Here is a 22,483-nt window from a genome sequence, read left to right as displayed (position 1 = left end):
TGCTGGCTCTGGGACCTCCCAGCCCAGCAGTTCCCTCAGGGACAGCTCTGCTCTGCCACTGCTGCTGCACCCCTGACCTGGATCGGTTCACCCGGGGATCTTAACACGCCATATGGTGCAGATCTGCTCCTTGGTGTTCCTGAGACTTCCTTCTTGGGGCTCCCAAGAAAATTGCCTCTTAGCCTTTTGTACAGACATAATACTTTGCTTTTCAAGCTTCAAGACACACTACAGCTGTTTCTCTGGGATTTATAGAGTTTTGAAGGCATCATCTCCTTCAGCTTGTGTCCCTGCATCGAAACCTGTGTCAATGTGAAGCCCAAGAACTCAAGCAACCAATTTTTAGCAGCAGCAGCTTAGGAGATGAGGAAAGCATGAACATTTGGATTGGAGAGTGGAATGCTCCTGAAGGAATTCCTGAGCAGCAGAGACAGGGCAGCCCCTGGGAATGTAAGCCAGACTTCCCCAGTGTCCTATTGCAGTGCCACTCCTCCGCCTCCTTTAGCCTCTTCTCTGTAGCTGTTATTAAGCCATAGCAACACTTCTGCAGCTAAGTGATGACACACGTTGTTGTGCTAGAATAATTGTGAGGCCAGAAACTGGGGCCTCTTGAAAATGTTTGTCTTGAGCTTACTACCTAGCCTGTGATATCATCTTTGTTATTTCATTTTCCTCAGTGAAAAAATGAAAAGCAAAGAAAGAAAAATAAAAGAGAAAACCACCTCAAATTTATGTATGTCTGAGCAAGTCATTAATAATTCCTCCTGAGATGTTAATTATGGCTATGAAACTTTTTGAGTCTAATCCTAACCACACTCTAATGTCATTGGTGCTGATCTTGCTGGAGTGTCAGGTTAATAATTTCCATCAGAAATTACTCTTCAGTTGCTGTGCCTCTCTGTGAGGCCCCATCCCTGCATCCTGCAACTGCTCCTCTGTGCTGGTGGCCTGAGCACTGTATGCAGTTGCCAACATTTTTGAGGGGGCAAGTGATTTTGGGTAACCAACTTTAGACACTTCAAAGAAACTTGAGTTCTGGCAGCCTGTGTTTTCTGCACACCATTCCCCAGATGTTTTGGAAAAACAAAGCAATAGCAGTTGGATATTTAATGTCTGTAACAATAATAACCATGTGATTTCTTGCAGAAAATATTTAGAGTACTGTACTTAATCATACTTTGCATAGAGTAACTACAAAATTAGTGTCTGTCTTCCCAAGCAAGTATCATAATATTGTGATGGGTGAAGAATGGATTTAGGCATATTTAATTTCTGTGTAGACAAATTATTATGGCTGCTCTTGAGAAATGAAATAAAAGTGGGTGTGTTTTCCTTTTTTATATCATAGATGTGGATGAATGCCAAGCCATCCCTGGGATCTGTCAAGGGGGAAATTGCATTAATACTGTTGGATCTTTTGAGTGCAAATGCCCAGCTGGACACAAGTTTAATGAAGTAACACAAAAATGTGATGGTAAGAACTTCTAGAACTTTCTTCTGAAAGTAGAAGGCTGAGAGTCTATTTTTGAGGGACCAACTTGGTTTAAAAGTTTGTAGCAAACTTACTGTCTCTTTTGCCTTGAGTGTGCAAGTAGCAGTATTCACAACAAATGCAAATAGGGGTGCTTTCTCCCAACCAGGGAATGTTAAATATTGGCCCTGCAACTTTTATAACCATTTTATTCATGTAGCATTTCAGATTTGAAGGTACATCTAACATTAAATGTGAAAACATTAAAAATACTTTCTAAGTGATATGTTGCTTTATAAATGCTTGAGGCACATGTTTCTTTGTGGATCTTTTGACCAAAAAGTGTACATGACTGGAAGGTTCAACACATTGGTACCTACTCAGGTGAACTGTATTTAACATAAGTGGGAGTTTGACACTGCTGTGTGAAGACTGCTGCATTGTGCTCTGAACTCAGCCTTACGGTTGCATATGTTACAGAAGGACAAACATTTTGTCTTCTCTAGTAGTTAGTCATCCTAACTTGGGGGTACAGCAGGTGCTAGATATTAGTGTGGAAATTTGCAGTGTGTGATTATGGAATTGTGCTATTTTTTACTGTGATTGGATAGTATTTTTTTCATTTCTAATATAATAAGCATAGATGTCTCCATTCCTTTAAGAGAATTTTGAGTATATTAGAAACATAGTACTGAACTGTGTTAATTGCATCTTATTGATTTGTATTTACTCTGAAGTCCAGATAATGTTTAAACTCCTGCAACTGATTCTACTTTCTGTCATTAGACTGAAATTAACTTGAGTGGACAAGTTTCATAAGTGGCTAGTAATTTTGGAATACCAGCTGTCAGTAAATAAAAGTACTTGTGAGAGAAGGGTGTGCATTCACCATCCTTTCTTGCATCAAGCACCCTTTAAGAAGCACTCAAAACTTTTGAGTCATTTTAGAAGAATTACTAATTACTCTTTCAAAAGAAAAATTGCTGTTTAGGCAAAACTTTATAATTTATTTGCAGGTTAGGGAGAGCAATTTCAGAAGAGCTTGTACACAGCATGGTTTACATATTGCCTGCCAATGATTTTGGCAGAATGTAACCTACATTTAGAATAGAACAACATTGCAAGTGTTTCCTTCTGTGGATGAAGTACCAAGAATGTGGTGAATAGGAGAGACTGAACATGTGCCTTGTTAAGTATTAGTACATGAAAAGCTGAGATCTGTAGGCTACATCTCATAAATATTTTGATGGTATTTTTCAGTTGCTGAATCATTTTAAAAACAAATCCCAACCAACAACCAAAGAACAAAGAACCCCAAACAACCACTACCCTCAGAGCCTGCACTTGCTAGCAGTTAAGGAACTGGACTCAAGAACCTAGTGTAGGTTGCAGTGTTTCCAAATTCTGCCACAAATTTCCTGCCCTATTTGTGAAATCTCTTTGCAGTGATCATCACCTGCTGTAAAGATGAGATGAATTTTTCCTTCTTCAAATTCATGGCTATTGATTTTTGAACCTCTGCAGGCACAGAGTTACTTTCAGTACATCTTCATATTGTGTGTACCAAGCAATTTTAGTTAAAGCTGTGTAGGTGTTAATACAATTAAAAGAATGAAAAGTACCACCTTTATAAGAGTGGCATGAAATAAGGTAGAAACGCAACATTTAAGAGCATGATCATACAACAACAGCCTATCCATCCTGTTCTTTCTAATTTATCTTTTGAATTTTATAAGACAATATAAGACTAGTTGTTTGGTTTGCAGTAATTAACTCTAGTTAATTTTTATGCCTAATGAATAACATCTGATTGTTTGCTTGGTTTTGCTTCCTATTTAGCACGCAGGACTTCTAGCAGTTGTAGCATGCCTTTGGTCACTGATTTAATTCAACCACTGAATTACCAGTACTGTTTTTTCAGGGGATCTCCATTAAAGGAAGATTAAAGTAAGATCACAATAGCAATTGTCGAGGACAGGTAGATAAGGAAAATGAGGGAGCTTGGCATAGGTTCTCTTTGTTAGCTGGTGGAAATTTGTATTTTAACTGCTACATTTTTTCACTGCTTGATATAACCATTTCTTTTCCATTTTCACTAATGCTGAGGTAAATTCTATTTTTTGTGGTGACTGGGGGAGTAATTTTTCCTGGAGTGACATTTAAGTCTGCGAGTACAGTATACTTACCTTTGTAAAACTCGAATACTTAACAATGACAGTGTTGCTTATATGGATGTCAACACTAATATAAATAGTGAAATACTGTTTGGGTTAGGCTCAACCCTAAAATAAAGAATGATGATTTTGCTTTTAAAAAGGTCGGAATCTATATAAACAGTGGCAACACTGACTTTAAGATAAACATTGGTGAATTTGAGTCAGAAAATGCTTGAATCTGATCCATTTACGATTGCATTTTTCTCTGTTAATTAAGGGCTTTATTCTGACCAAAATTCAATTTCCACATTTTTTGTCACTGAGACTTGTGGGACTCCTGTGGTGTATAATCTTGGAGTAGAAGCCAGAAGTCTCTTAGCAGTGCTCCCAGGGCACTCGGGCTTGAGGCTTTGGCAACACCCTCGAAGTAGCAGTGAACAAGAAGTCACACCCCTCTCACACACCCAAGCGAGGAATGTGACCCACATCAGGACAACTAGCAAGATGCTGGGGAAGAATGTGTACACAGGGGACCCAGGGCCCCGCTCCACTTAGGATGGCTGAGCCTGCAAACTTAGGTTATCTATGTGCCATCCCAATTCCTCTACTATTTTCCTGCAAAAGCAAGGGGCCACAAAAATTTTAGAGCATCCCACACTTTGCCTAGGAGACCAGGAGTTGTTAGTTTTTATATTACTGTCTTTACAGAAGAAGTAGAACCTATATAATTTCTACTTGCTAAAGTGCTCATTAATGGTCTTGTGGGACTTTGGGTGTTCCCCCATCTGTTGGGGCCAAATTCCAATTTAGGCGTTACATTTAAACTCTTCCAGTCCTTTTTAATGACTACAGTATTATTCACTCCTTGCCTTAGTGTGTTGGGTGGTGTTGCAGTATTTCATCTCAGAAATTTTTGTGGCTGGTGAAATCATTATTGCAGTCATGTGTCTGTCTTCTCCTAGATCTCTGGAGAAGAGGTTGGGTAGAGTCCTGTGATGCCATTATTTCTAGCTGGATGCTCCCTGTCAGGAGAGACACTGAGTGAGCAACTGGGTGATTGCAGATGGCTGTGACAAGCAGATGTCATTGATCAGTCCAGAGAATAACCTCTCTTTCTTCTCTGTTTGGCTGATTGCTCTTGTAGGTACCTTGGAAAAGAGTGAGCTGTTTTTAAACTCAGCAGAATTAGAAGTTCCTAGGAGATGAGGACAATGCTAATTAGATACAGCTGCATTGTTAAGACAGTCGCTGGAAACCAAGGGGAAAGTAACTACACATCACAGGCAGGCTTCTGGTGGTAATTAAGGGACACTTGAGGCTGACATAGGTAGTTATTCACATAGCTGTAGATTATATAAACTAGCTGTGGAAGAAACCCTTCAAGTTCCCTTTATGCATCCATGATGAGTTGTAAGAATTTGTTTGGTTTTTTTTCCTGCAGACTTTGAAAATTTTTCTACATTGTATTTATGATGATGATTTAGCATATGGATAGAGATTTGTTAGTGAAGACAATGATTATATGAAAACTTTATTTGAAAATCACTGACAGAATGTAGGGGGAATTATGGGCATTGCTTGTTTTCTCCAGTAGATGTTTTGATTACACTCTAGAAATCTGTTGAAACTTCAGAACACTGATTTAGTGGAGAAAGTCAGGGAAGGTAATTTTTGTTGCCTGCAGTCATCCTGGTCTGAGTTGTAATCCTGTCAGATTGCATTAGTTGAACAATACCTAACTGCTCAGTGCTTTTGTGTGGGGGATTTCCAAGACAAACCCGAGTGCAATAAGGACAGGCAATTCAGTGGGTGGTGCATGTCCCTGTGAGTCTGTATTGAGGTACCAGGAGATGCTGTGCTGCTGGAGATAATGGTGAAACTCCTGATCACTGACGTCATTACACAGTTTGCGCTCCAGTCCCAACACAGTTTTTTTAATTTTAGGATGCCAAATTCAGTCTGGATGAATTGCAGTTTTCTTACAGTTAGTAAATCTCTGCGGTTTTAAGATTTTCATCCATCATTATTAAGCAGTATAACTTTTGCAACTTACATATACTGTATTTTCAATTTGCAGGTACAATATTTTTTTAGGTTCTGTTTTATTTCTCTTTATAAGATGCCTAATGAAAGATGCTAATTCCAAACTACTGATTATGCCCTGAATTTGATCATTACTATTAGTTATAAAATACCTTTTCTTGTGCCAAAACTAATTTAGATAACCTGTCCCTGCATCTCTTTTTGTCTTAAAGATATCGATGAATGTAGCACCATTCCTGGGATTTGTGAAGGAGGAGAGTGTTCAAACACAGTTAGCAGTTACTTTTGCAAGTGTCCTCCAGGATTTTATACAGCTCCTGATGGCTTAAAATGCATAGGTGAGTAGAATCCTGTGAACAATATAACAGTAAGTGTTATAAAATTAAGGAATATCTAAAATGGGTAACTGTGTCAGAAAAGTCTTTCAGTTTGTGAACTTGAAATCCTTCTCTTATATGTAACTACATCACGTGCCTGTGTATGTATTCTGAAATGAGTTTTCCATTTGCAGGATATTTCTTCTTTGCCTCTTCCTTGAGACCTTCTCTTCTATTTTTCTATGGCAGTTTTTCTGTCATACTTGTTGCCTTAGAACTTGTTTAAATATTTCCTTGGTATTGTTGCTCTCATGTTTGTCTTTAATTTAGTCTGTTTTATATTCAGCACTCATTTAGAAAAGCAAATTTGCGTTCCGACTGTTATTACCCTAATGCAGGTCTTTGTCATTAAAGGAAGTAATATGATAAACTGAGTATTGGACATTTTTATGTGCTTTTATGGTGATGATTTGGCAGAGCTGTTTTCTCAGGCTTTCACTGTGGTAGAGCAGAACCTATCTTCAAAAGGCTGGACTGGGAACCAAAGGACTTTGTGAATGAAACAACTGCCACTGCAGTGCCAAAGCCCTGAAAGAGCAGTGTGAGCAGTTAATGCTTCTGGGAAGCATACAGGTGCTCTGAGGCAGGTCTAGTAGTTAATTAAATTTTTTTTCTCATTTTGTGCAGTAATTCATTTTTTCAGTGCCAGTGCTGAATTTTGGGCAAAAATAAAATGAAAGGTTTATTTCCTCAGTTTTAGCATATTTATTTAGAGGCTCTTACACAGTGCCAGCACTAGGAACCAGGACAACATTCTGCATTTAGTACCTTTGGTAGGAAATAATTTTGGAAAAAAAATTGAAATACATCTCAAACTTCACAGAGATCAGTACCAAATAGTAATGTTCCCAAGAGATCTGGAAATAGTTTGGGTTAGGATGTTATGATTAATTTTGAATGGTGCCATTCAATTTCTGAAGGTTTTAAGAAATAAACTGCTCTTCTTCCATCATCAAGAATAGCTTTTCTGTAGATTTGATTCATACTGTACACTTAAAATGCCAATGGGAATCGCTTTTATTCCTTCAGATTAATAGCTTCTAAACTGCTGTGGATCATTAAATCATTGATTGCTGCCTGTACTTAATATTTATTATGTGAGCAAGATTTACCTTTCCATAACAAAAATTTTCTGGAGATGCACAACTTGCATTTGCTTTTTACTTTTTATAGCCACCATTCAGTCACACTGCCCAACACCCATGTGTGAAATGAAGTTTCTCAGCATTTTGACTCCCTGTATTTGTAAGCTGAAGTAAATCAGCTAAAGAATTGGAGTTTTAAATGATGACAAGGTATGAGACATAATATTCTAGACTATGAGCCATCATTGAAATTTTGGCTTTGTGTTCAAGGCAAAATATGCTAAATAGGAAGCACTATCAATTGCAATGTCTGCAGATATTTTGGATTCTTCTCTAATATTCAGACTCATACTTGCCATATTGACAGGGACAGAGCCCAGATCTGTCTTAGAGTTGGGCAAAACATGTAATCTTGATTTAATTACAACATGCCTGTCTTAAGTCGAAAGTGTTAGCGGGACGTGTCTATTCTGTTGGAGAGGAGGAAATACTTCAGAGAAATGTATCCCTCAGGGGACTCAAACTCAGCAGCACTGGGGCTAAATATCCAAAGGATGCACCAGGAGCTCCATTATTACAAACCTTAAAAATAAGAGTGGACAAAGCAAAGATATTATCTCCTAGAGCTGAAGAGCAGAAACAAGAGCAGGGCCTTTCATCCCAAGTGCATGAAGAGTGCAGTGGAGAAAGTTGCTAGCCTGTACTTCCAACTGACATAAATTTGTTTCGTCTGTGTTTCCTTTTGATGGTCTCTTTTAATTTTTTTTCTTTTTGAGAGACATGTTTTTATTGAAATTTATTCTCATGGTGATTTTTTGCCTTTTCAGAAGACTATAATTTTTAGTAAAAACAATAAATACTTAAAACTGAAACAGATAAAAGTTATTTCCTTCTGTTCTTGTCCTGGTTTGTGTGTTTTTACCATTTGGAACAGAAAAGGAAAGGGGAGGAAAAAAGTAAAAATAATAACTTTTGATTAGGAATATGGAAAGATTTGGTATTTTTCTCATAAACTTAGAGGGGTTTTTTTTCTGAAAATTATGTGATTTTGGATGCACTCCTATATCTGTAGGTAGATAAAGCTGTTTGCTGTGTGCTTATCTCTTCATGGCACATTGTGTAATTGCACAGATCCCATGTAGATTCCTTTTCCACTTTCCATTACTGCTCTTAAATAATTCAAAACTTGGTACTGACCAAAATGGAGAAGGATGGATTACAAAAGATGAGGATCAGGCCTGTTAAATTACTTCCTTCTTCCCATCCACCCCACCATCACACCAAGCAACTGAATATCTCACCAGGAGTATACTGGACAACAGTTTCAACTCTGAGAAGTTCTATTTGATTTTTAAGAGGGTAGATGAAGAAGTAAATATGTATAGGAGTTTAATTGGGCACCAGGAGAAAATGGAGAACCAGTAGTAGAACTGAAAATTGATACTTTGTTCTCCATTTCAGATTTCCTTCATATGATAGTATTAGTGGTAGTATTTTCTTTAGAGAATGATGTCTGCTGTTGTAAGGCTAGATCTGCAACTTTTTCTACTACATTTTGACAGCAAGTATTTGTATATTTTAGAAACAAACATGGTCTGGTTTATCATGCAGCGTCAAATCACATTACAGCTTATATTGAGTTTGACATGATGTGATATATTGTGAAACAATTCCTCAAAGATTCAGATGGTATCACAAGATTATTTTTTATTATTTTTTTTTAATCCCATCTACATTTTCTTTTCCTTCTCTAGCTGAGCTATTTCTAACAACATTGCACAGAGCTGAGTATACAAAATCTGGGTACAGGACATTCTTTGTACAACACATGCTCACCCTTTTCAGACAGGAAGCCAACGGATCTCCGTAAACAATGTGATTGCACCAGTTAAAACTGTGTCGCTCTTTCTTGCCTGCAAGCTTGTATCTTGTCAAATAACTACATGCTTCAGCTGGGGAAGCCATGACTCATGAAAAATGAACTAATGCTTTGTGAGCTGCACTGCTGTGAATTTAGTGCTTCATTGTCAAATCAAGACTTAATTGATCTGGTACTATCTTTGATTGAGATGACACTACTATTTTTCTTTAGAGCCATGGAAGCATATGTTGTTATATACTGAATAAATGTTTTTACTGCATTTTTGCCTCTGTTAATGCATTGCTGCTCCATATTTCACTGCAGCTTTCCCACAGGTTACACTGGAGTCCAAAGCAGCTCAAATATTGTGTAGATTTTTTGTTTTTCTGATTCTTGTAATTTTCCAAGGGCTATGTCATTGATAATGCAAATCACTCCAGAAAAATGGGACCTTTCCCTTTTGTGAGAGCCGCATTCCTCATTGAACTGATTGTCACCCATCCATTTCCTTCTCTTGGCAGACGTGCGCCCTGGATTCTGCTTCTCCACGCTGAGCAACGGGCGCTGTGGCAATCAGCTGCCACAGCCTCTGTCCAAGATGCAGTGCTGCTGTGACAGCGGCCGCTGCTGGGCTTCTGCTCCTGCCACTGCTCCAGAGATGTGTCCCATCAGATCCACCGGTATGAACTCACCTGAGCTCTCATCAGCATGCTGGAACACTGGATTACAGTGGTTTCTTTTTTTGTGTGTTTTTAGCTGTAATGTTTTCATGAAAGAGCTACACAGAATGGTTGAGGCTAAAGGGCACCTTGACAGATTGTTTAGTTCATCTTCCCTGTTCAAGCAAAGCCTCCTGTGGAAGCGACCTCATCCTCAGGATCCCCAGGAGGGCAAGCAGAAAGAAAGAATTATTTGTTGCTAATTAGTGTTTTGTGGCCAAGTTATTCTGACCTTACCTGCTTCAGATTTGTTTTCAACATCCTCTTCAAGATCAAATTACTTCCTCTAGACCCTTCTAAAACATCCCTATTCCCTCTGCATTTTCATTCTCATTGGGAAACTGGGATTTCCTTCCTCATGACAAGCTTTCTGAGGTGCTATACATTCCTGAAATTTGACACAAAAGATGATTTCTCTCTGCTACCAAAATGTGCTCTTCTTTATTGCCTCTTTGTGTATTGAGATCCTCAGATAATGTATCACTTGAATTGGGAGAAGATGTTAACCTAAGTATGAGGGAGTGGAGGGAAGATGATTTTAAGATTATTTAGGACTGGAGACCTAATAATATACTTTAGAAAAGAATACAAGAAATTTAAGAATTTATGGGAGGAGCTTAAGGGAGGTGCAGAGTTTATGGAGGAATGGGATTGTAACACTATAGCAATGTAACTGAAGAAATTGTCAGAGATCATATATGGGAGTTTTTCTTATTCTTGTTTTTAATCCTTTGAGTAAAACTGCATAATACTGGAGCAGAAATCTACAATCAGAACTGTTGGAAGACTTCCTGTTTCTGTCACTGTCTTACTAAAAATATTTAAACATGTTAAAAGTCCAAAAGTGGCTAGAATAATGCTAAAAACATAGTGCACTCTATTGATAACCATGTGAAATAGGAAGACAAGGAGAAGTTTTTCAGTCTTAACAAAGTTCTTGCTTTATTCAAATACTTTCTAATTATTTATATCTAACTGGTGAATAAACTGGGTGGAAAAGTAAAGTAATTTGGCCAAAGCTGCAGACTGAAACGTCATGGAGAAGGAGCTAGAACCCAGGACTTCCTGACTCATAAATCTATGCAAGGTCTTCCAGATCATGGTTACATGCCATTTCTTTTTTGGTTTTGCTTCTGACCTGAGATATAAATTGAGACTATAAATTACCCTTTTAAAAAGTGCTTTAAAATTCTTTGAAAAGCTTTACATGCATTTAAGGTATTGCTGTCATTTAAACAAGTTCAGATATTCCTTACTTAGTGTATCCCAAGAAATCAAGACAAGGAATTTAGAGCTGTCAGTGGCCCAAAGCATCTTTAACTCTGAAATGGAAATTTACTGCAATATAAAGGGGAGAACTAGCTGCATAATGTTAGTTGCATTTTAAATGTGGGCAGTGGACCCAGTTGCTACTGCAAAGTAGTAGCTACGGAATTCCTAGAAATTACACATGGAAATTAAAGTTGCAATAAAAAAGGCTTGCACTGTATTTCTTTATAACATGGTGGGAATTGTTTATGTGGAATGACAGGGTTTACCATTGACACTATTTAAAGACTGAAAGGAACAATAGAGGAAAATACAGTGGCACATGAAACAAACTGATCACCCAACAGCACCAATTAAATGTAAACCTCATAATCAGGAAAAGGAGAACTTTAGGCTATGATGTTTGTTTAACAAATCCTCTGTGATTCAGAAACAGCTTCTAATGTGTTTTACAGGTGGAGGCAGATATGATGAAAGTGTTGAAGGCTGAAATATCCAGCTTAGTTCTCCCAGCATTGACTTTATTTTTCTGTTCTCATTTTTCTTATTGTTTCAGGAATTCATTAATCTAGATTTTTTTTCCTGTTATTCAATTCCTCTTCCCTGTTGTCCCACAGACTTTAAATTTTGAAGTTTAAAGGTATTGGCTACACAAATAATTCTTGTGTGCACACAAATTGTGAACATGAATTAGGTCAGCTGGAATTTGGTCTTTAATTGTGATACTCTGTGTGCATTTTTTGGATCGGAAGTTCCAAACCCGCACTTCCTGAAGACAAAAGAGTTATGGGCGAGAGGAAAAGTGGGGCAGTAGGGCAGATGCCACTAACAGAGATAAACAATAGGAGAATGCAACACACTCAGCATAGACTGTGCTTACGGCAAAATAAATAGTTGTCCCATCATCTGGAAGAGGATGAATTTGTGTGGATCTGACTTGGTTTCTCTTTGGCTACACTGCTTAGACTGCACCTTATTTGTTTCTGCTTTTATTGGCAAACTTAATTTTCACAGGGAAATAGTGTTTGTTTATTCATTCTCTAATTGGTTTTGCCTCATTGCTTATATTTGTATTTCTTTGTTTTAGGAGGTTAACTTTTAAGAAACCCAGTTGAAACTGGGCTTTTTTCCCTGTTCAGTATTTTTCTAACTCTGTGGCAAACTTTCTATTAAATTAACTTGGGATCAAATCCAGAAGTCCTTCTTTAGGTAAACTTCACACTGAGTTCACCATAGATTTTTGCTTGAAAGAAGACTAAGTAGATTAGGATCAGGTCCCTGCCTCACTGTTCAATTTCATGTCCAGAATGTCAATTCTGTTACCTTTTTACTTGTCAGTCTTCTGACAAGTAGTGTTGAGATTCTGTGATTTAATGACTCAATTCAGAGAGCAAACCTTGTTGCTGTGAAGAAAACATAGGCTCACATTTTCAAGATTATTTAAGGTTTGTTATTGCTAATCTGAAACACTGCAAAAAGAGGGGGAGTTGGATTAAATGGAACAGGCTGCAAGAGTCTAAACCAGCATTCATGTTTTCATGTTTCAGACGAGTATCGTAAATTGTGCACAGTAGCTGCTATTCTGCCAGCAAGACCTGACCTTCCTCCGGCCCGTCCTGACGTCATCCCTCCACCACTCATTCCTGATGTTTACCCTCCTCCACATCCAGAAATCATCTATCCATCTCGGGCTCCACCAATTCATCGTAAGAGAGAAAGAAATAATATCTCCTTGCACCATGTGTATTTAGCTTCTGTAAAAACCCATTTCTCAGAGCAGTGTGCTCCCTTCAGCTGTTGGTGTCTTTATGTGGACATGGAGGCTCTATATATCCTTTTAATCAGAGCCTGCCTACCATGTACCTTAGGGCAAGATACCTATCTCATTAATAGTGTTTTCCCTGTTAGGATAGGTTTCAAAAACTGCATTCTCATTGTCTGTACTGTGGTTCATGTATTGTAGTAGTTACATTACTGTTATTTTAAGGCTGTTGTGAGCTTTGCTGCATGTCAGCATTGCTGAGTATGAATAGCTCTTTGAATAAGCTGTGAAAGATATTTACATTAAAGAGCTTGTCTGTGAGAAAGCAGCTTCTTTCAGGTTGTTTTCCTCACTCGCACTTGCCCAGGTAGGAAATGTACTGATCGAAGTACTACTCTGTTGGACACTGAGACTGATCCAGTGCACAGAAAGAACTATTTTAATGATACACATGGATGAGTTAGTTTTCCCTAAAGTAAGAAGGAAGCCAGAGCAGACTACCAATGTAGAGCAACATACCAATATGATATAGTCCTTTTTCTATCTTTGCTCATGCCCATGTAGTCTGGAGTAGGCAAGTCCCACCTGAAATAATTTGGGATAGCCACATACTCTTTCGCAAGTAAACATGAGCTGATTTTGCCCATGCTCTGTGCAGATGCAAGCAGTCTCTGCTTGCACTGGCACCAGCTGAAACTATTTAGTCTTGGTTCAGCACCAAGCTGAGCTAATAAGCCTAAGAGGTAAAGTATTTTAACTCAGGCTGACACTGCACTGACGTAGCTGCACAGCTTCTGGTCAGCTGGTAGCAGGGACAGAGCCAGCTCACGCCTGCCTGCCAGAGACAGTATAGGCATATTCCCAGGGTTATCCCTGCCCTCCTCACTGCTATCTGGGAAAGTGAAAATAATGACCCAGTTTGCCAGCTCTTTACTACTTCAGGCTTTTAATAGAGTCCTTTTAGTGCCACAGACCCACTTTACCTCTAGGTATGAGCAGACACGGTCCTCTTTGGCAGGACAGAAGATAAAAACACAACCAGACTTGCCTCAGTGAAAATTTCTGTGGTTGTTAGCTGTTTTCAAACAAATCTCTAGGAGTCAAAGTGCCATTTTCTCTCTCCCATTTCACTATGTAATTCACAGTACAATGGAAGGTAAATGTTGATTTTTAATGGAAAATCCTGCTCAAGTTGTAGATTATCAGAAGCTGTTATGATGAACTATTAAAATAATTTCCCAACTGTTGTTATTTCAGCGATCTTGCCGGTGAACTTAACTGACTACTGCCGAACATTCCCACATCTCTGCCGCAATGGACGTTGTATTCCCACTCCTGGGAGCTACCGCTGCGAGTGCAACAAAGGATTCCAGCTGCATGGTAGAGAGGAATGCCTTGGTATGTGGTCTTCTGCTATAAATCACAGAGGGGAATTTCATTTTAGAGAAAAAAACATTCTTCTCCACACAATGTAATAACCGAGTTCTTAAATAGAAGAGCCCCGCCTCCAAAAAAAACCCAGTAAAGATACTTTGAATAACTCATTGATTTCAATGGCAAACTTATTTTTACAACAATTTTTGCGTTTAAAACAGTATTTAACAAATCTTGTAACAAAATTATACAGAAGCAAGGATTTCTTATTTTACTAACCCATGACTATAATGTGTTTATTAGTTATTGAAAATGATCTCTTTAAAAGGCTACCAGCTTTTTGAGTATGTAATGACTTATTGTTAAAAAACCCATAAACTTAGGCTTTGTAAGATTTGCAAGTCCTCTTTAAGCTCATGAGTAGTGTCTTGCTGGGCTCTTGAGACCTGTAAGTTTGGAACTCAGCTCAATGATAGAAGCGAAATAAACTGCCTCTTAGAGGCAAGACTTTGGTTCTGTCAAAATCTTCAGTGGAGCTGGGAATGTGGAGATGTGGGATTAAGGCTTCTGCCTCTCAGACGTGCAATATCTTACTGAAAATTAATTTTTCCCAGCTCCTGTTTACCTTAAAACGTGGGTTCTTTTTTTTGGAGGGGGGGTGGAGCTCAATGATGTCTCCTTTTCTTGCAGATTGAAGGGCACTATTTCTCCAAGTACAAAATGATAAAATACCCCTGCAGGCAAAAATTACTTTCAGCCAGTGTGGCAATAAAATTGTATTGTCTGTGTTTCACAGATATTGATGAATGTGAAAGGAATCCATGCGTTGGAGGAGACTGTGTGAACACCCAAGGATCCTACATCTGCCAGTGTCGTGTTGGGTATCAGAGCACAGCGACTAGAACGGAGTGCCGAGGTAATGGACATGCAGCCACATCTGCTATTGTCTACATATCAGGAGGGAAAATAGTTTTCAAGCAAAATTTAGCAGATGGGTCAAATATGAGAGTTAAAAAAAAAAGAATTGTAAAAATAACTGACCTGCTGGAGGTGTCTGTTCACAGACTAGGTTATGAAAAAAGGCATTTTGTCTTGTGCTGAATGGAACTTGGCACTATTTATGGCTTTGAAATAGAAGAGACATATTTTTTGGGGGTTTTTTTGTTGTTTTTTTTAAAGATTAAAACATTGTTTTCTTTTGCTGCATGAAGGTCTCAAGGACAATTAAACATCCCTTCTTTGGAGAAATCCTTTATGTATAGAAGACTGAGGAAGTTGGGGGAAAGATAAAACTTCCAGTGGGTAAACATAAGTTACCCCACCCATGTGTTGTCTCTGCTCACTACCAGAGAAAGAAGTAAACATAAATTACAGCAGTGAAAACTTAGATATGAAAAAATAGTGAGTGGAGCACTGGGAAAGTCTAGTTGGGGAAGCCTCAGAGTCCTCATTATAGTTATTTTGAAGATCTGACTCAATTGTAGTCCTGATGGTCTTCATCCTGTCTTCCTATGGGAGAGGGACCACATAACTCCTCAACCCCTCTGTCAGGCTTTTGTCTCTCCCAAATTGGGGTAGAGATTGAGCTGTAAAGGTGGATGGATGCAGTCCTTTATAATTAAAGCATAATGAGAGATTTCTGGCAGAAGAATAAATGCTTTGATATTCCATAAGAAATGAAGCATCGAAATGAAACAGGATGTTTGAATGCTCAGTCACAGCTTGTCTTCATATTTTGCTTCCTGCACTGACTACAGGGTGCAGAGCACGCACTCAGTCTGAAGCAGAAAATGTCTAAAAAGCCAGAAGAAATTTACCTGTATTAGTGTGCATTTCTTTCCTTCCTTTTGTGAATCAGAAAGGTAGTTGTGGTACAGCAGCTTGCTCTCCAGTCCAGGAGGACTTGCAGAGCCAGCTCCACTGCTGCATGTTTCTGGGGAGTATTTGACCTAATTGCTGCCAAGCAGCCGTGTTGCGGAAGCATCTTCATAGTTCAGCTGACTGGTGGTGAGGGAGTGCTGAAGGGGAGTCTCAGCCGTGATGAATTTACTCATGAGTCATTTTTGTCACACGCTTTTAATTTGACTGATTCATTACACAAACACATGGTTGTCAGAAACCCAGTAGCTTAATGGCATTTAAGTGTGGTCACTTAGCAGTTCCTTTGCAGTCTATGGGAGCTGTGCTTGCTTGACAGCCAGAGCAGAAAATGCTGCGATGTGCAGAATCTTGGTTTTCTAAAGGAATTTTTAGGACCAGTGTAGGGAAAAGAAAAAGGCTAGTGGGATGCTTTTGGCAAAAGGTCATATAGCACTGGTACCTGCCAAAATCAGCATTTGCTGTAGAATTACTTTGCATGACTACTTTGGATGTTGAGATTTTATTTTTTTGCACGCACAAATGTGTCTATGGTGATGTGCTTTTGGAAATGTATTCCTTACATCTGCTCTTGAAAAACAAAGTCTCCATAATGACCAGATGTTTATTCCTTGCTCTGAGGTTCCAGTAGAGGGTTTTTTCTGCATGATGGCTCTGATTGGTGACTAAACATTGCAGTTTGAGTTGCAAGCTACTGTTTCATCCATTCTTAGGATCCCTTATAGTTCTAGTATGAGCTTGGCTAAAAATTAATATCTTAGAGACATAGGTGAATAAAGTCACATTGTGATTAATGATCTGAGCAAAAAATGCTTCTCAATTGCAGAAGAGAGGATATGAAATGGAAGTGAGGATATGAAAACGTGAAGTTTCATGATGATTAGCTATGATTATGTGCTTTAATAGCTACATGCTTACTATAATCTGCTCAACATTTCTGATGAGAGGAGGTCAGGTCTTTCAGGGAGATGACAGCAATTTTGGGTATTTCATTGAGAGACGGGGCTTTAATTTTTTTGCAAGTTTCTCTGAGGAGAAAAAAATGGTGATGTTACTTCATCTGAAAGGTCAAAATATGTCAGTGGTGGGACTCTGATTAGCTGTGTGTATGTAAAGAACAATGAGATTCAGTATTAATTTTTGACATATTTAAATGGTATCAGGGGCATAAAAATACAAAATCTAATGAGTTCTAAAAATTAAAAGGCCTTGAGATGCTGTGCCGTTTCTGCTTGTCCTAAGGAAGAAAGCTGGTGGAGTGGCTGAAGCCAGACATGGGTGCAATCAAGGGCCAGAAAAGTGGGGTGAAAAGACACTGAGCAGAGAGGAAACTCACATTTATGCATTGTTGCTTGGTGATGCTTGTTTATCAATGAGGTTTATCAAGCCTGTACACTTCTGGTGGAGGGCTGCAAGCTGCTGCTGCAGGGAGTGGTCACTGAGCAGTTTGTGCCCCTGCTGGCCTGGTTGCTTGCTTGCAAAACAGTGATTTTCAGGGATGTCTTAGACTCTTCACAGAACTGTCATGCTGCTAGTAAGGCATGGTTCATAATAGCTCCCCCAGAGTGTCATTTGAGGGGATACCCTGTGCTGGGAAGCCTGGGTGCATGATGGGTCTGTATAGGCTGGTTGTGATCTCTGTGAGCAGAGTCCCCTGTGTGCAGGAATCTCTGGGAGATGGTCCAGGCCTTGATGGAGAGTACTGAGCAATCTAAAAAATGTCTAGACAGTCTGTCTCAGCATCTCCTCTCCCCTCCTTTGGAGGAGAGGGAGAGCTGCCAGCCTCGTGTGATATCACTCTTCAGGTCCTCCGAAGCACTTGCCAAGCACCTCCTGCAGAGAGAGGGGAATGAGAATCTGATGTTTCAAATACAAAGTACGCAGGAGAAATCCTTCTGAGGTGGGAAAGTCTTGAACTTTCCTGTTATATTACAAAGTAGCAGCAAAAGACAAGCTTTTCCCCATCTTTCCTTAAGCAGTTAGGCATTGTTAAGTTAAAGTTCTGTAAAAATATTTTAATGATGAACAAAAATTAAAAGAAACCCCCAAAATTGTGATTCTTGTTTGAGAAAGCTGCAGAGTATGTTCACTGAAATTCTTTCACAGCAACTTGAAATTTCAAGCTGGCAAACATTTTCCACCCTCATAACATTCAGTTATAGAAATCAAAACAAATAATTTTTCAGGTGAATATAGTTTCCATGTAGGTTTAAAAACCTAAGGAAAGGGTAAATGGGAAAAATTCCTCTTGAGTATAAAAAAGAACCCCCCAAAATGTTATTTTTCTTTCTGGTTGACTTTCAGACATCGATGAATGCTTACAGAATGGTCGTATCTGTAATAATGGACGATGCATAAATACAGATGGCAGTTTTCACTGTGTGTGTAATGCTGGCTTTCAAGTGGCAGTTGATGGGAAAAACTGTGAAGGTAAGACTTTTCTGAAGTTATTCCATATCAGTAATTACAGTTGCAAGTGGTTATTCACATCAATGAAAAAGAAAAGGACCCCTTGTGGGGGGAAGGAACAAGGAGTCAAATATCCAAATACCTTTTGCTGCATCTGGGAGGGCAAGTAAAATGTCTTTTGCAGCCAGTTGTGGAGCCTTGACTTGGCAATCCTCAACGGGGTGTCTGTCCAGCAGGAGAAGCACCACATACCAACTATCACAAAATGCAATTTCTTTGATGGGAGGGGTACATTTTAAAACATAGCACAGGTCACATGCTGCCTGATTTTACTGTGTGTTTAACAGCATGCTTTATGGGATCTTACCGGGTGACTAGCAATGTGGTTTATGTAGATGCAGGCTGGTCTGACCTATAAAAATTGTTTTAACAAAAATTTGTAAACATAATTGATGTTTTCCTACCTCCCAGACCTTTAGTAAAGGGGAAAAAAGAAGAATGTTCTTTATCATGCTTCCCAAGGTCCTTGGGAGGGTTCCCAATGATCTATTCATATGTTAAAAGAATTTCAAGCACTGTTCTTAGAAACATTTTTGGCAGAATATTATCTCAGTGATTCAGCTCAAAGACTTAATGCCAAAATTCCTGGTTGGGATAGATACACGATTTTTTTTTTTAAATCATAAATTATTTTTGTCTGACTTAGCCTGTAAGTAAAAAGAAAACACACTATGTCTAGAAGTGTAATTTCTGTCCAAGACAGCTGCAATATTAAGGAAAATAGCACGATTCTGAATATACTGTAATGTCATTATGATCCAGTGATTTTATGTGCTAGTAGTGATTCTGTTAATCCTTGGTAGAGACAGACATTTTAAGACTCTATGTTTTCCTGACTCTTTTTTATATACAGTTTAGCACCATAAACTGCTTTTAAAATATCTTATTATGGAAGTACATTGACTAAATATATTTGGAAATTAGACTATTCAGGAAAAAACTCTCTATTCTGATTTCTTCCTTTCCCACCAAATACCATGTGCTAATAGTAATAAAAACCAGGACATCGGCAGTCTGGTAAAACATTTTTAATTCCATTGCATGTGCTGCCAGAATGTCTGTTGCATCCACTTATGAAACAGTTTCATCTCTGGCATTGTAATGCATTGAGTTGTATGCATACACACTAATCAGTAAAGACCATGGCATTGTGCCATACCTTAATGTATCAGTGTGTAGTTCTTTAGATGAAACTGGTAAATACTCCTGATTTTTTTGGATATAACATCCGAAACTGATTCCATCAGCACCAGGATGAAGTAAAGACTGAGAGGATATAAAAGCTTACTCAAATCAAGCACAGAATTTTCTGTACTTGCCTTTTTTTTTTTTTTCCTTTCCTGTTTTGTGAGTAACTGTGCAGGGTTTAGAATAAAAGTGTCTGAGACCTCCACCTTTTCCTATTTGAATCCTCCATGATATCCCATTAGGTCAGAGGATGAATAATGCGTTTATGAAGCTATAATTAGTAAGTACCCTTCTTTATGGCCTATCATGCTGAATGCAGGAAAGGGGCAGGTTTTATTTTAAGTGCAAGTTGAGGATGGCAGTGTCCACAGAATTCATGATTGAGCACAGTGCTGGGAATTCGTCCATACTGTAAATCTTAGACTTGTCCAGTGGAGGTTACAAAAGTTTTCACTCCAAACCCAAATGTTCACTCCTCTCCCTTCAGGTCTTCTTAGTAACAAAATTGTATTTATATTCCAAACAGGAGGCTGCTTCTAACCTAGTCCTATTTAGATTAAGATTGCAAACCCTCTTTAATGACATAATTTCTCACTTTTTGATGGCTTTTACCAACTGGAAGTTCTTAACCTGTCCAATTTCTTATCTGTTTTTTGTTCTCTTTGCTTTTTTGGATTCATTCCTTTTTATGTTAATGATTCATTATGAAAAATGGAGCCACTGCTTTGACACATCCTCTAGGACAGGACAGTATATGTTTCTGATTATCATTATAGCTCTGACAACTAAGAAAAAAATTAAGGTTTGTCTTTTGGATATAACCAGTAAGAGTTCTTACGTTAAACATTATGAGCATTATGTCTGTCGTGTATTTTCAGATATGGATGAATGCAGCATCAGGAACATTTGCCTCAATGGGATGTGCATCAATGAAGATGGCAGTTTTAAATGCATTTGTAAACCAGGGTTCCAGTTAGCATCTGATGGACGTTATTGCACAGGTAGGCACAATAAATTATGGGTTCTCAAAACTTGTGAGTCCTGTCTCTCTGGGCAGCTTCAAGAATAACTTTATTTTCTTACAGTGATTCTTGGGAACAAGAGGTGCTGGGCAGAGTTCTCAGCAGATACCCTTTTTTAATCAGCTGGAATTATTTGTCATTGTGCAAGACAATCTTCTCCACATTGTTGAGCAACCACTCCAAACAGCCACTGGGAAATACTCTTTGAACAAGGACTGCATGATCTGACCTGGTTAAACTCTGGGGGTTTTTTGCCTATGGGGTCTTCTGCAGATTAGTTTCAGTATATCTCGCATTTTGTGTATGGCCTTTGCAAGTATTCTGCCTTTGGCCACCAAAACATCCTGGCTTGTTGCCTTTTTTTGGGCTTTTCTCCCATTCCTGTCTGGTGCTCCTAGTCAATACAGCATCTCTGGGGAGTGCCCAGCACTTGGTGTGACCAAGATGCAGACATGAGCACCACAGCAAGATTGTCTTTTCCATTTGCTGTTCTAGCTCAGCAATAGCCCCTGTGAGAGACACTGCAGCTTCCTGATTGCTAGTTATGTCATTGGAGTTTTCTTCTGTCCCATCAGGAAATGGAAAATTTGTCTATATAAATCTTCATGGTTTAACAGGTTTTAGAGGCACAAAGCAGAAGTCAAAATAAAGAATAAACAAGTGGTGGGCCAAGTTACTTACGGCTTTTCTTTTGAAAAATTCAAAATCTTTTAACTCTTTGAATCAAGGCAGATGAAGTACTTCATTACACTTCGGCAAAATTTTAAAAATGTCTCATCTTGTGGACCAATAGCAAAAGTAAATGTTTGAATAATTTGGTTATGAGAGTTAGTGGCATGAAAGGTGAATTAATTTGGATTCTTTTGCTTATTGAACACTGTACCAGTCTAAAACAGACTTTAGACCAAAACTGGGACACTAAATCATGTAGAACATCTAAAACTTCTCTTGAATTTGATACCTCTTGCACTATGTATGCAGGACAGTGCTACCCAGCCTTCAAGTGAGGGAATCAGGTAACTCTAAAGAGATGATCCCATTCTGGCTTTGTGAAAGTGTTTCTTTGGTTGAGATGTTCTTTAATTTCTCAAATGAACTATTGTGCATTACCACACGTCTCCTTAGCCTAACAGCTGCTGGCCATGTTGGCTGCAGCCTTCACACACTTAGAGCAATGGCATTTATTTAAATTCTTACCTGTTTTCCATGTGGGATGTGTGTGCTTTGCCAAAGTTTGTTTTCCAGCTGGTCTGTGTGTAAGATGTCAGTGAGACTTCAATGCCCATCAGGTCATGGCACATCAGCCAGTTGTGTTCCCAGAGACTATTGGCTGCTCTCTGTGTCATTAACAGGGATGTGACTTATGGATGCAAGCTCAGCTGAGCCCAAATGCTTCTCTTTATTTTAGCCTTGAATATCTTTTGGTATTTATTTTTTTTTTAATTACAACAGTCTGTGCCCTGAAATGCCATCGAAGAAGATGGTAACCCTCTACCTGATTCCTTAAAACACAATGATGTTCAGCCTCTGTTATGTGCCTCCTGGCTAGGAGTATGGATACAGTCAAAAAGATGTTTCTGGCCCTAGAGAAATGTTACTTCTCTGCATTAAAGGAGGGATATTTGACAATTATCCAAAAGTGTGGGGAACTCAACTGATTCCTACTGAAAGTTGGAACAAAACTTATAGTAAAAAGAAGGATTACTCCCGCTGCTTTTCGCCACTTAAAGTAAGCCTTGCTCTTTATGAATGAGCATGCAAGCATTTATTACATGTTAGAGTTGTTATTGGGTCAAAATCAAATCACAT

The 22,483-nt window shown here is 38.7% G+C and overlaps 1 protein-coding gene across 2 annotated transcripts in view; it reads left to right on the top strand.

The window, feature by feature from the left end:
• The window catches only part of FBN1 (fibrillin 1), a 144,492-nt gene that overhangs the window by 53,153 nt on the left and 68,856 nt on the right, over window positions 1-22,483 (top strand). For both annotated transcript variants that reach the window (XM_056499865.1, XM_056499866.1), the window contains exons 8-15: window positions 1,349-1,474; window positions 5,883-6,008; window positions 9,515-9,673; window positions 12,529-12,687; window positions 14,001-14,141; window positions 14,914-15,033; window positions 18,300-18,425; window positions 20,531-20,653. In XM_056499865.1, the coding sequence (XP_056355840.1) occupies window positions 1,349-1,474; window positions 5,883-6,008; window positions 9,515-9,673; window positions 12,529-12,687; window positions 14,001-14,141; window positions 14,914-15,033; window positions 18,300-18,425; window positions 20,531-20,653 (1,080 nt within the window). The remainder of the gene's footprint in view (window positions 1-1,348; window positions 1,475-5,882; window positions 6,009-9,514; window positions 9,674-12,528; window positions 12,688-14,000; window positions 14,142-14,913; window positions 15,034-18,299; window positions 18,426-20,530; window positions 20,654-22,483) is intronic.

The sequence above is a fragment of the Oenanthe melanoleuca genome, chromosome 10, assembly GCF_029582105.1.
Source record: "Oenanthe melanoleuca isolate GR-GAL-2019-014 chromosome 10, OMel1.0, whole genome shotgun sequence".
Classification (NCBI taxonomy): Eukaryota; Metazoa; Chordata; class Aves; order Passeriformes; family Muscicapidae; genus Oenanthe; species Oenanthe melanoleuca.
This window is presented reverse-complemented; position numbering and strand designations above follow the sequence as displayed.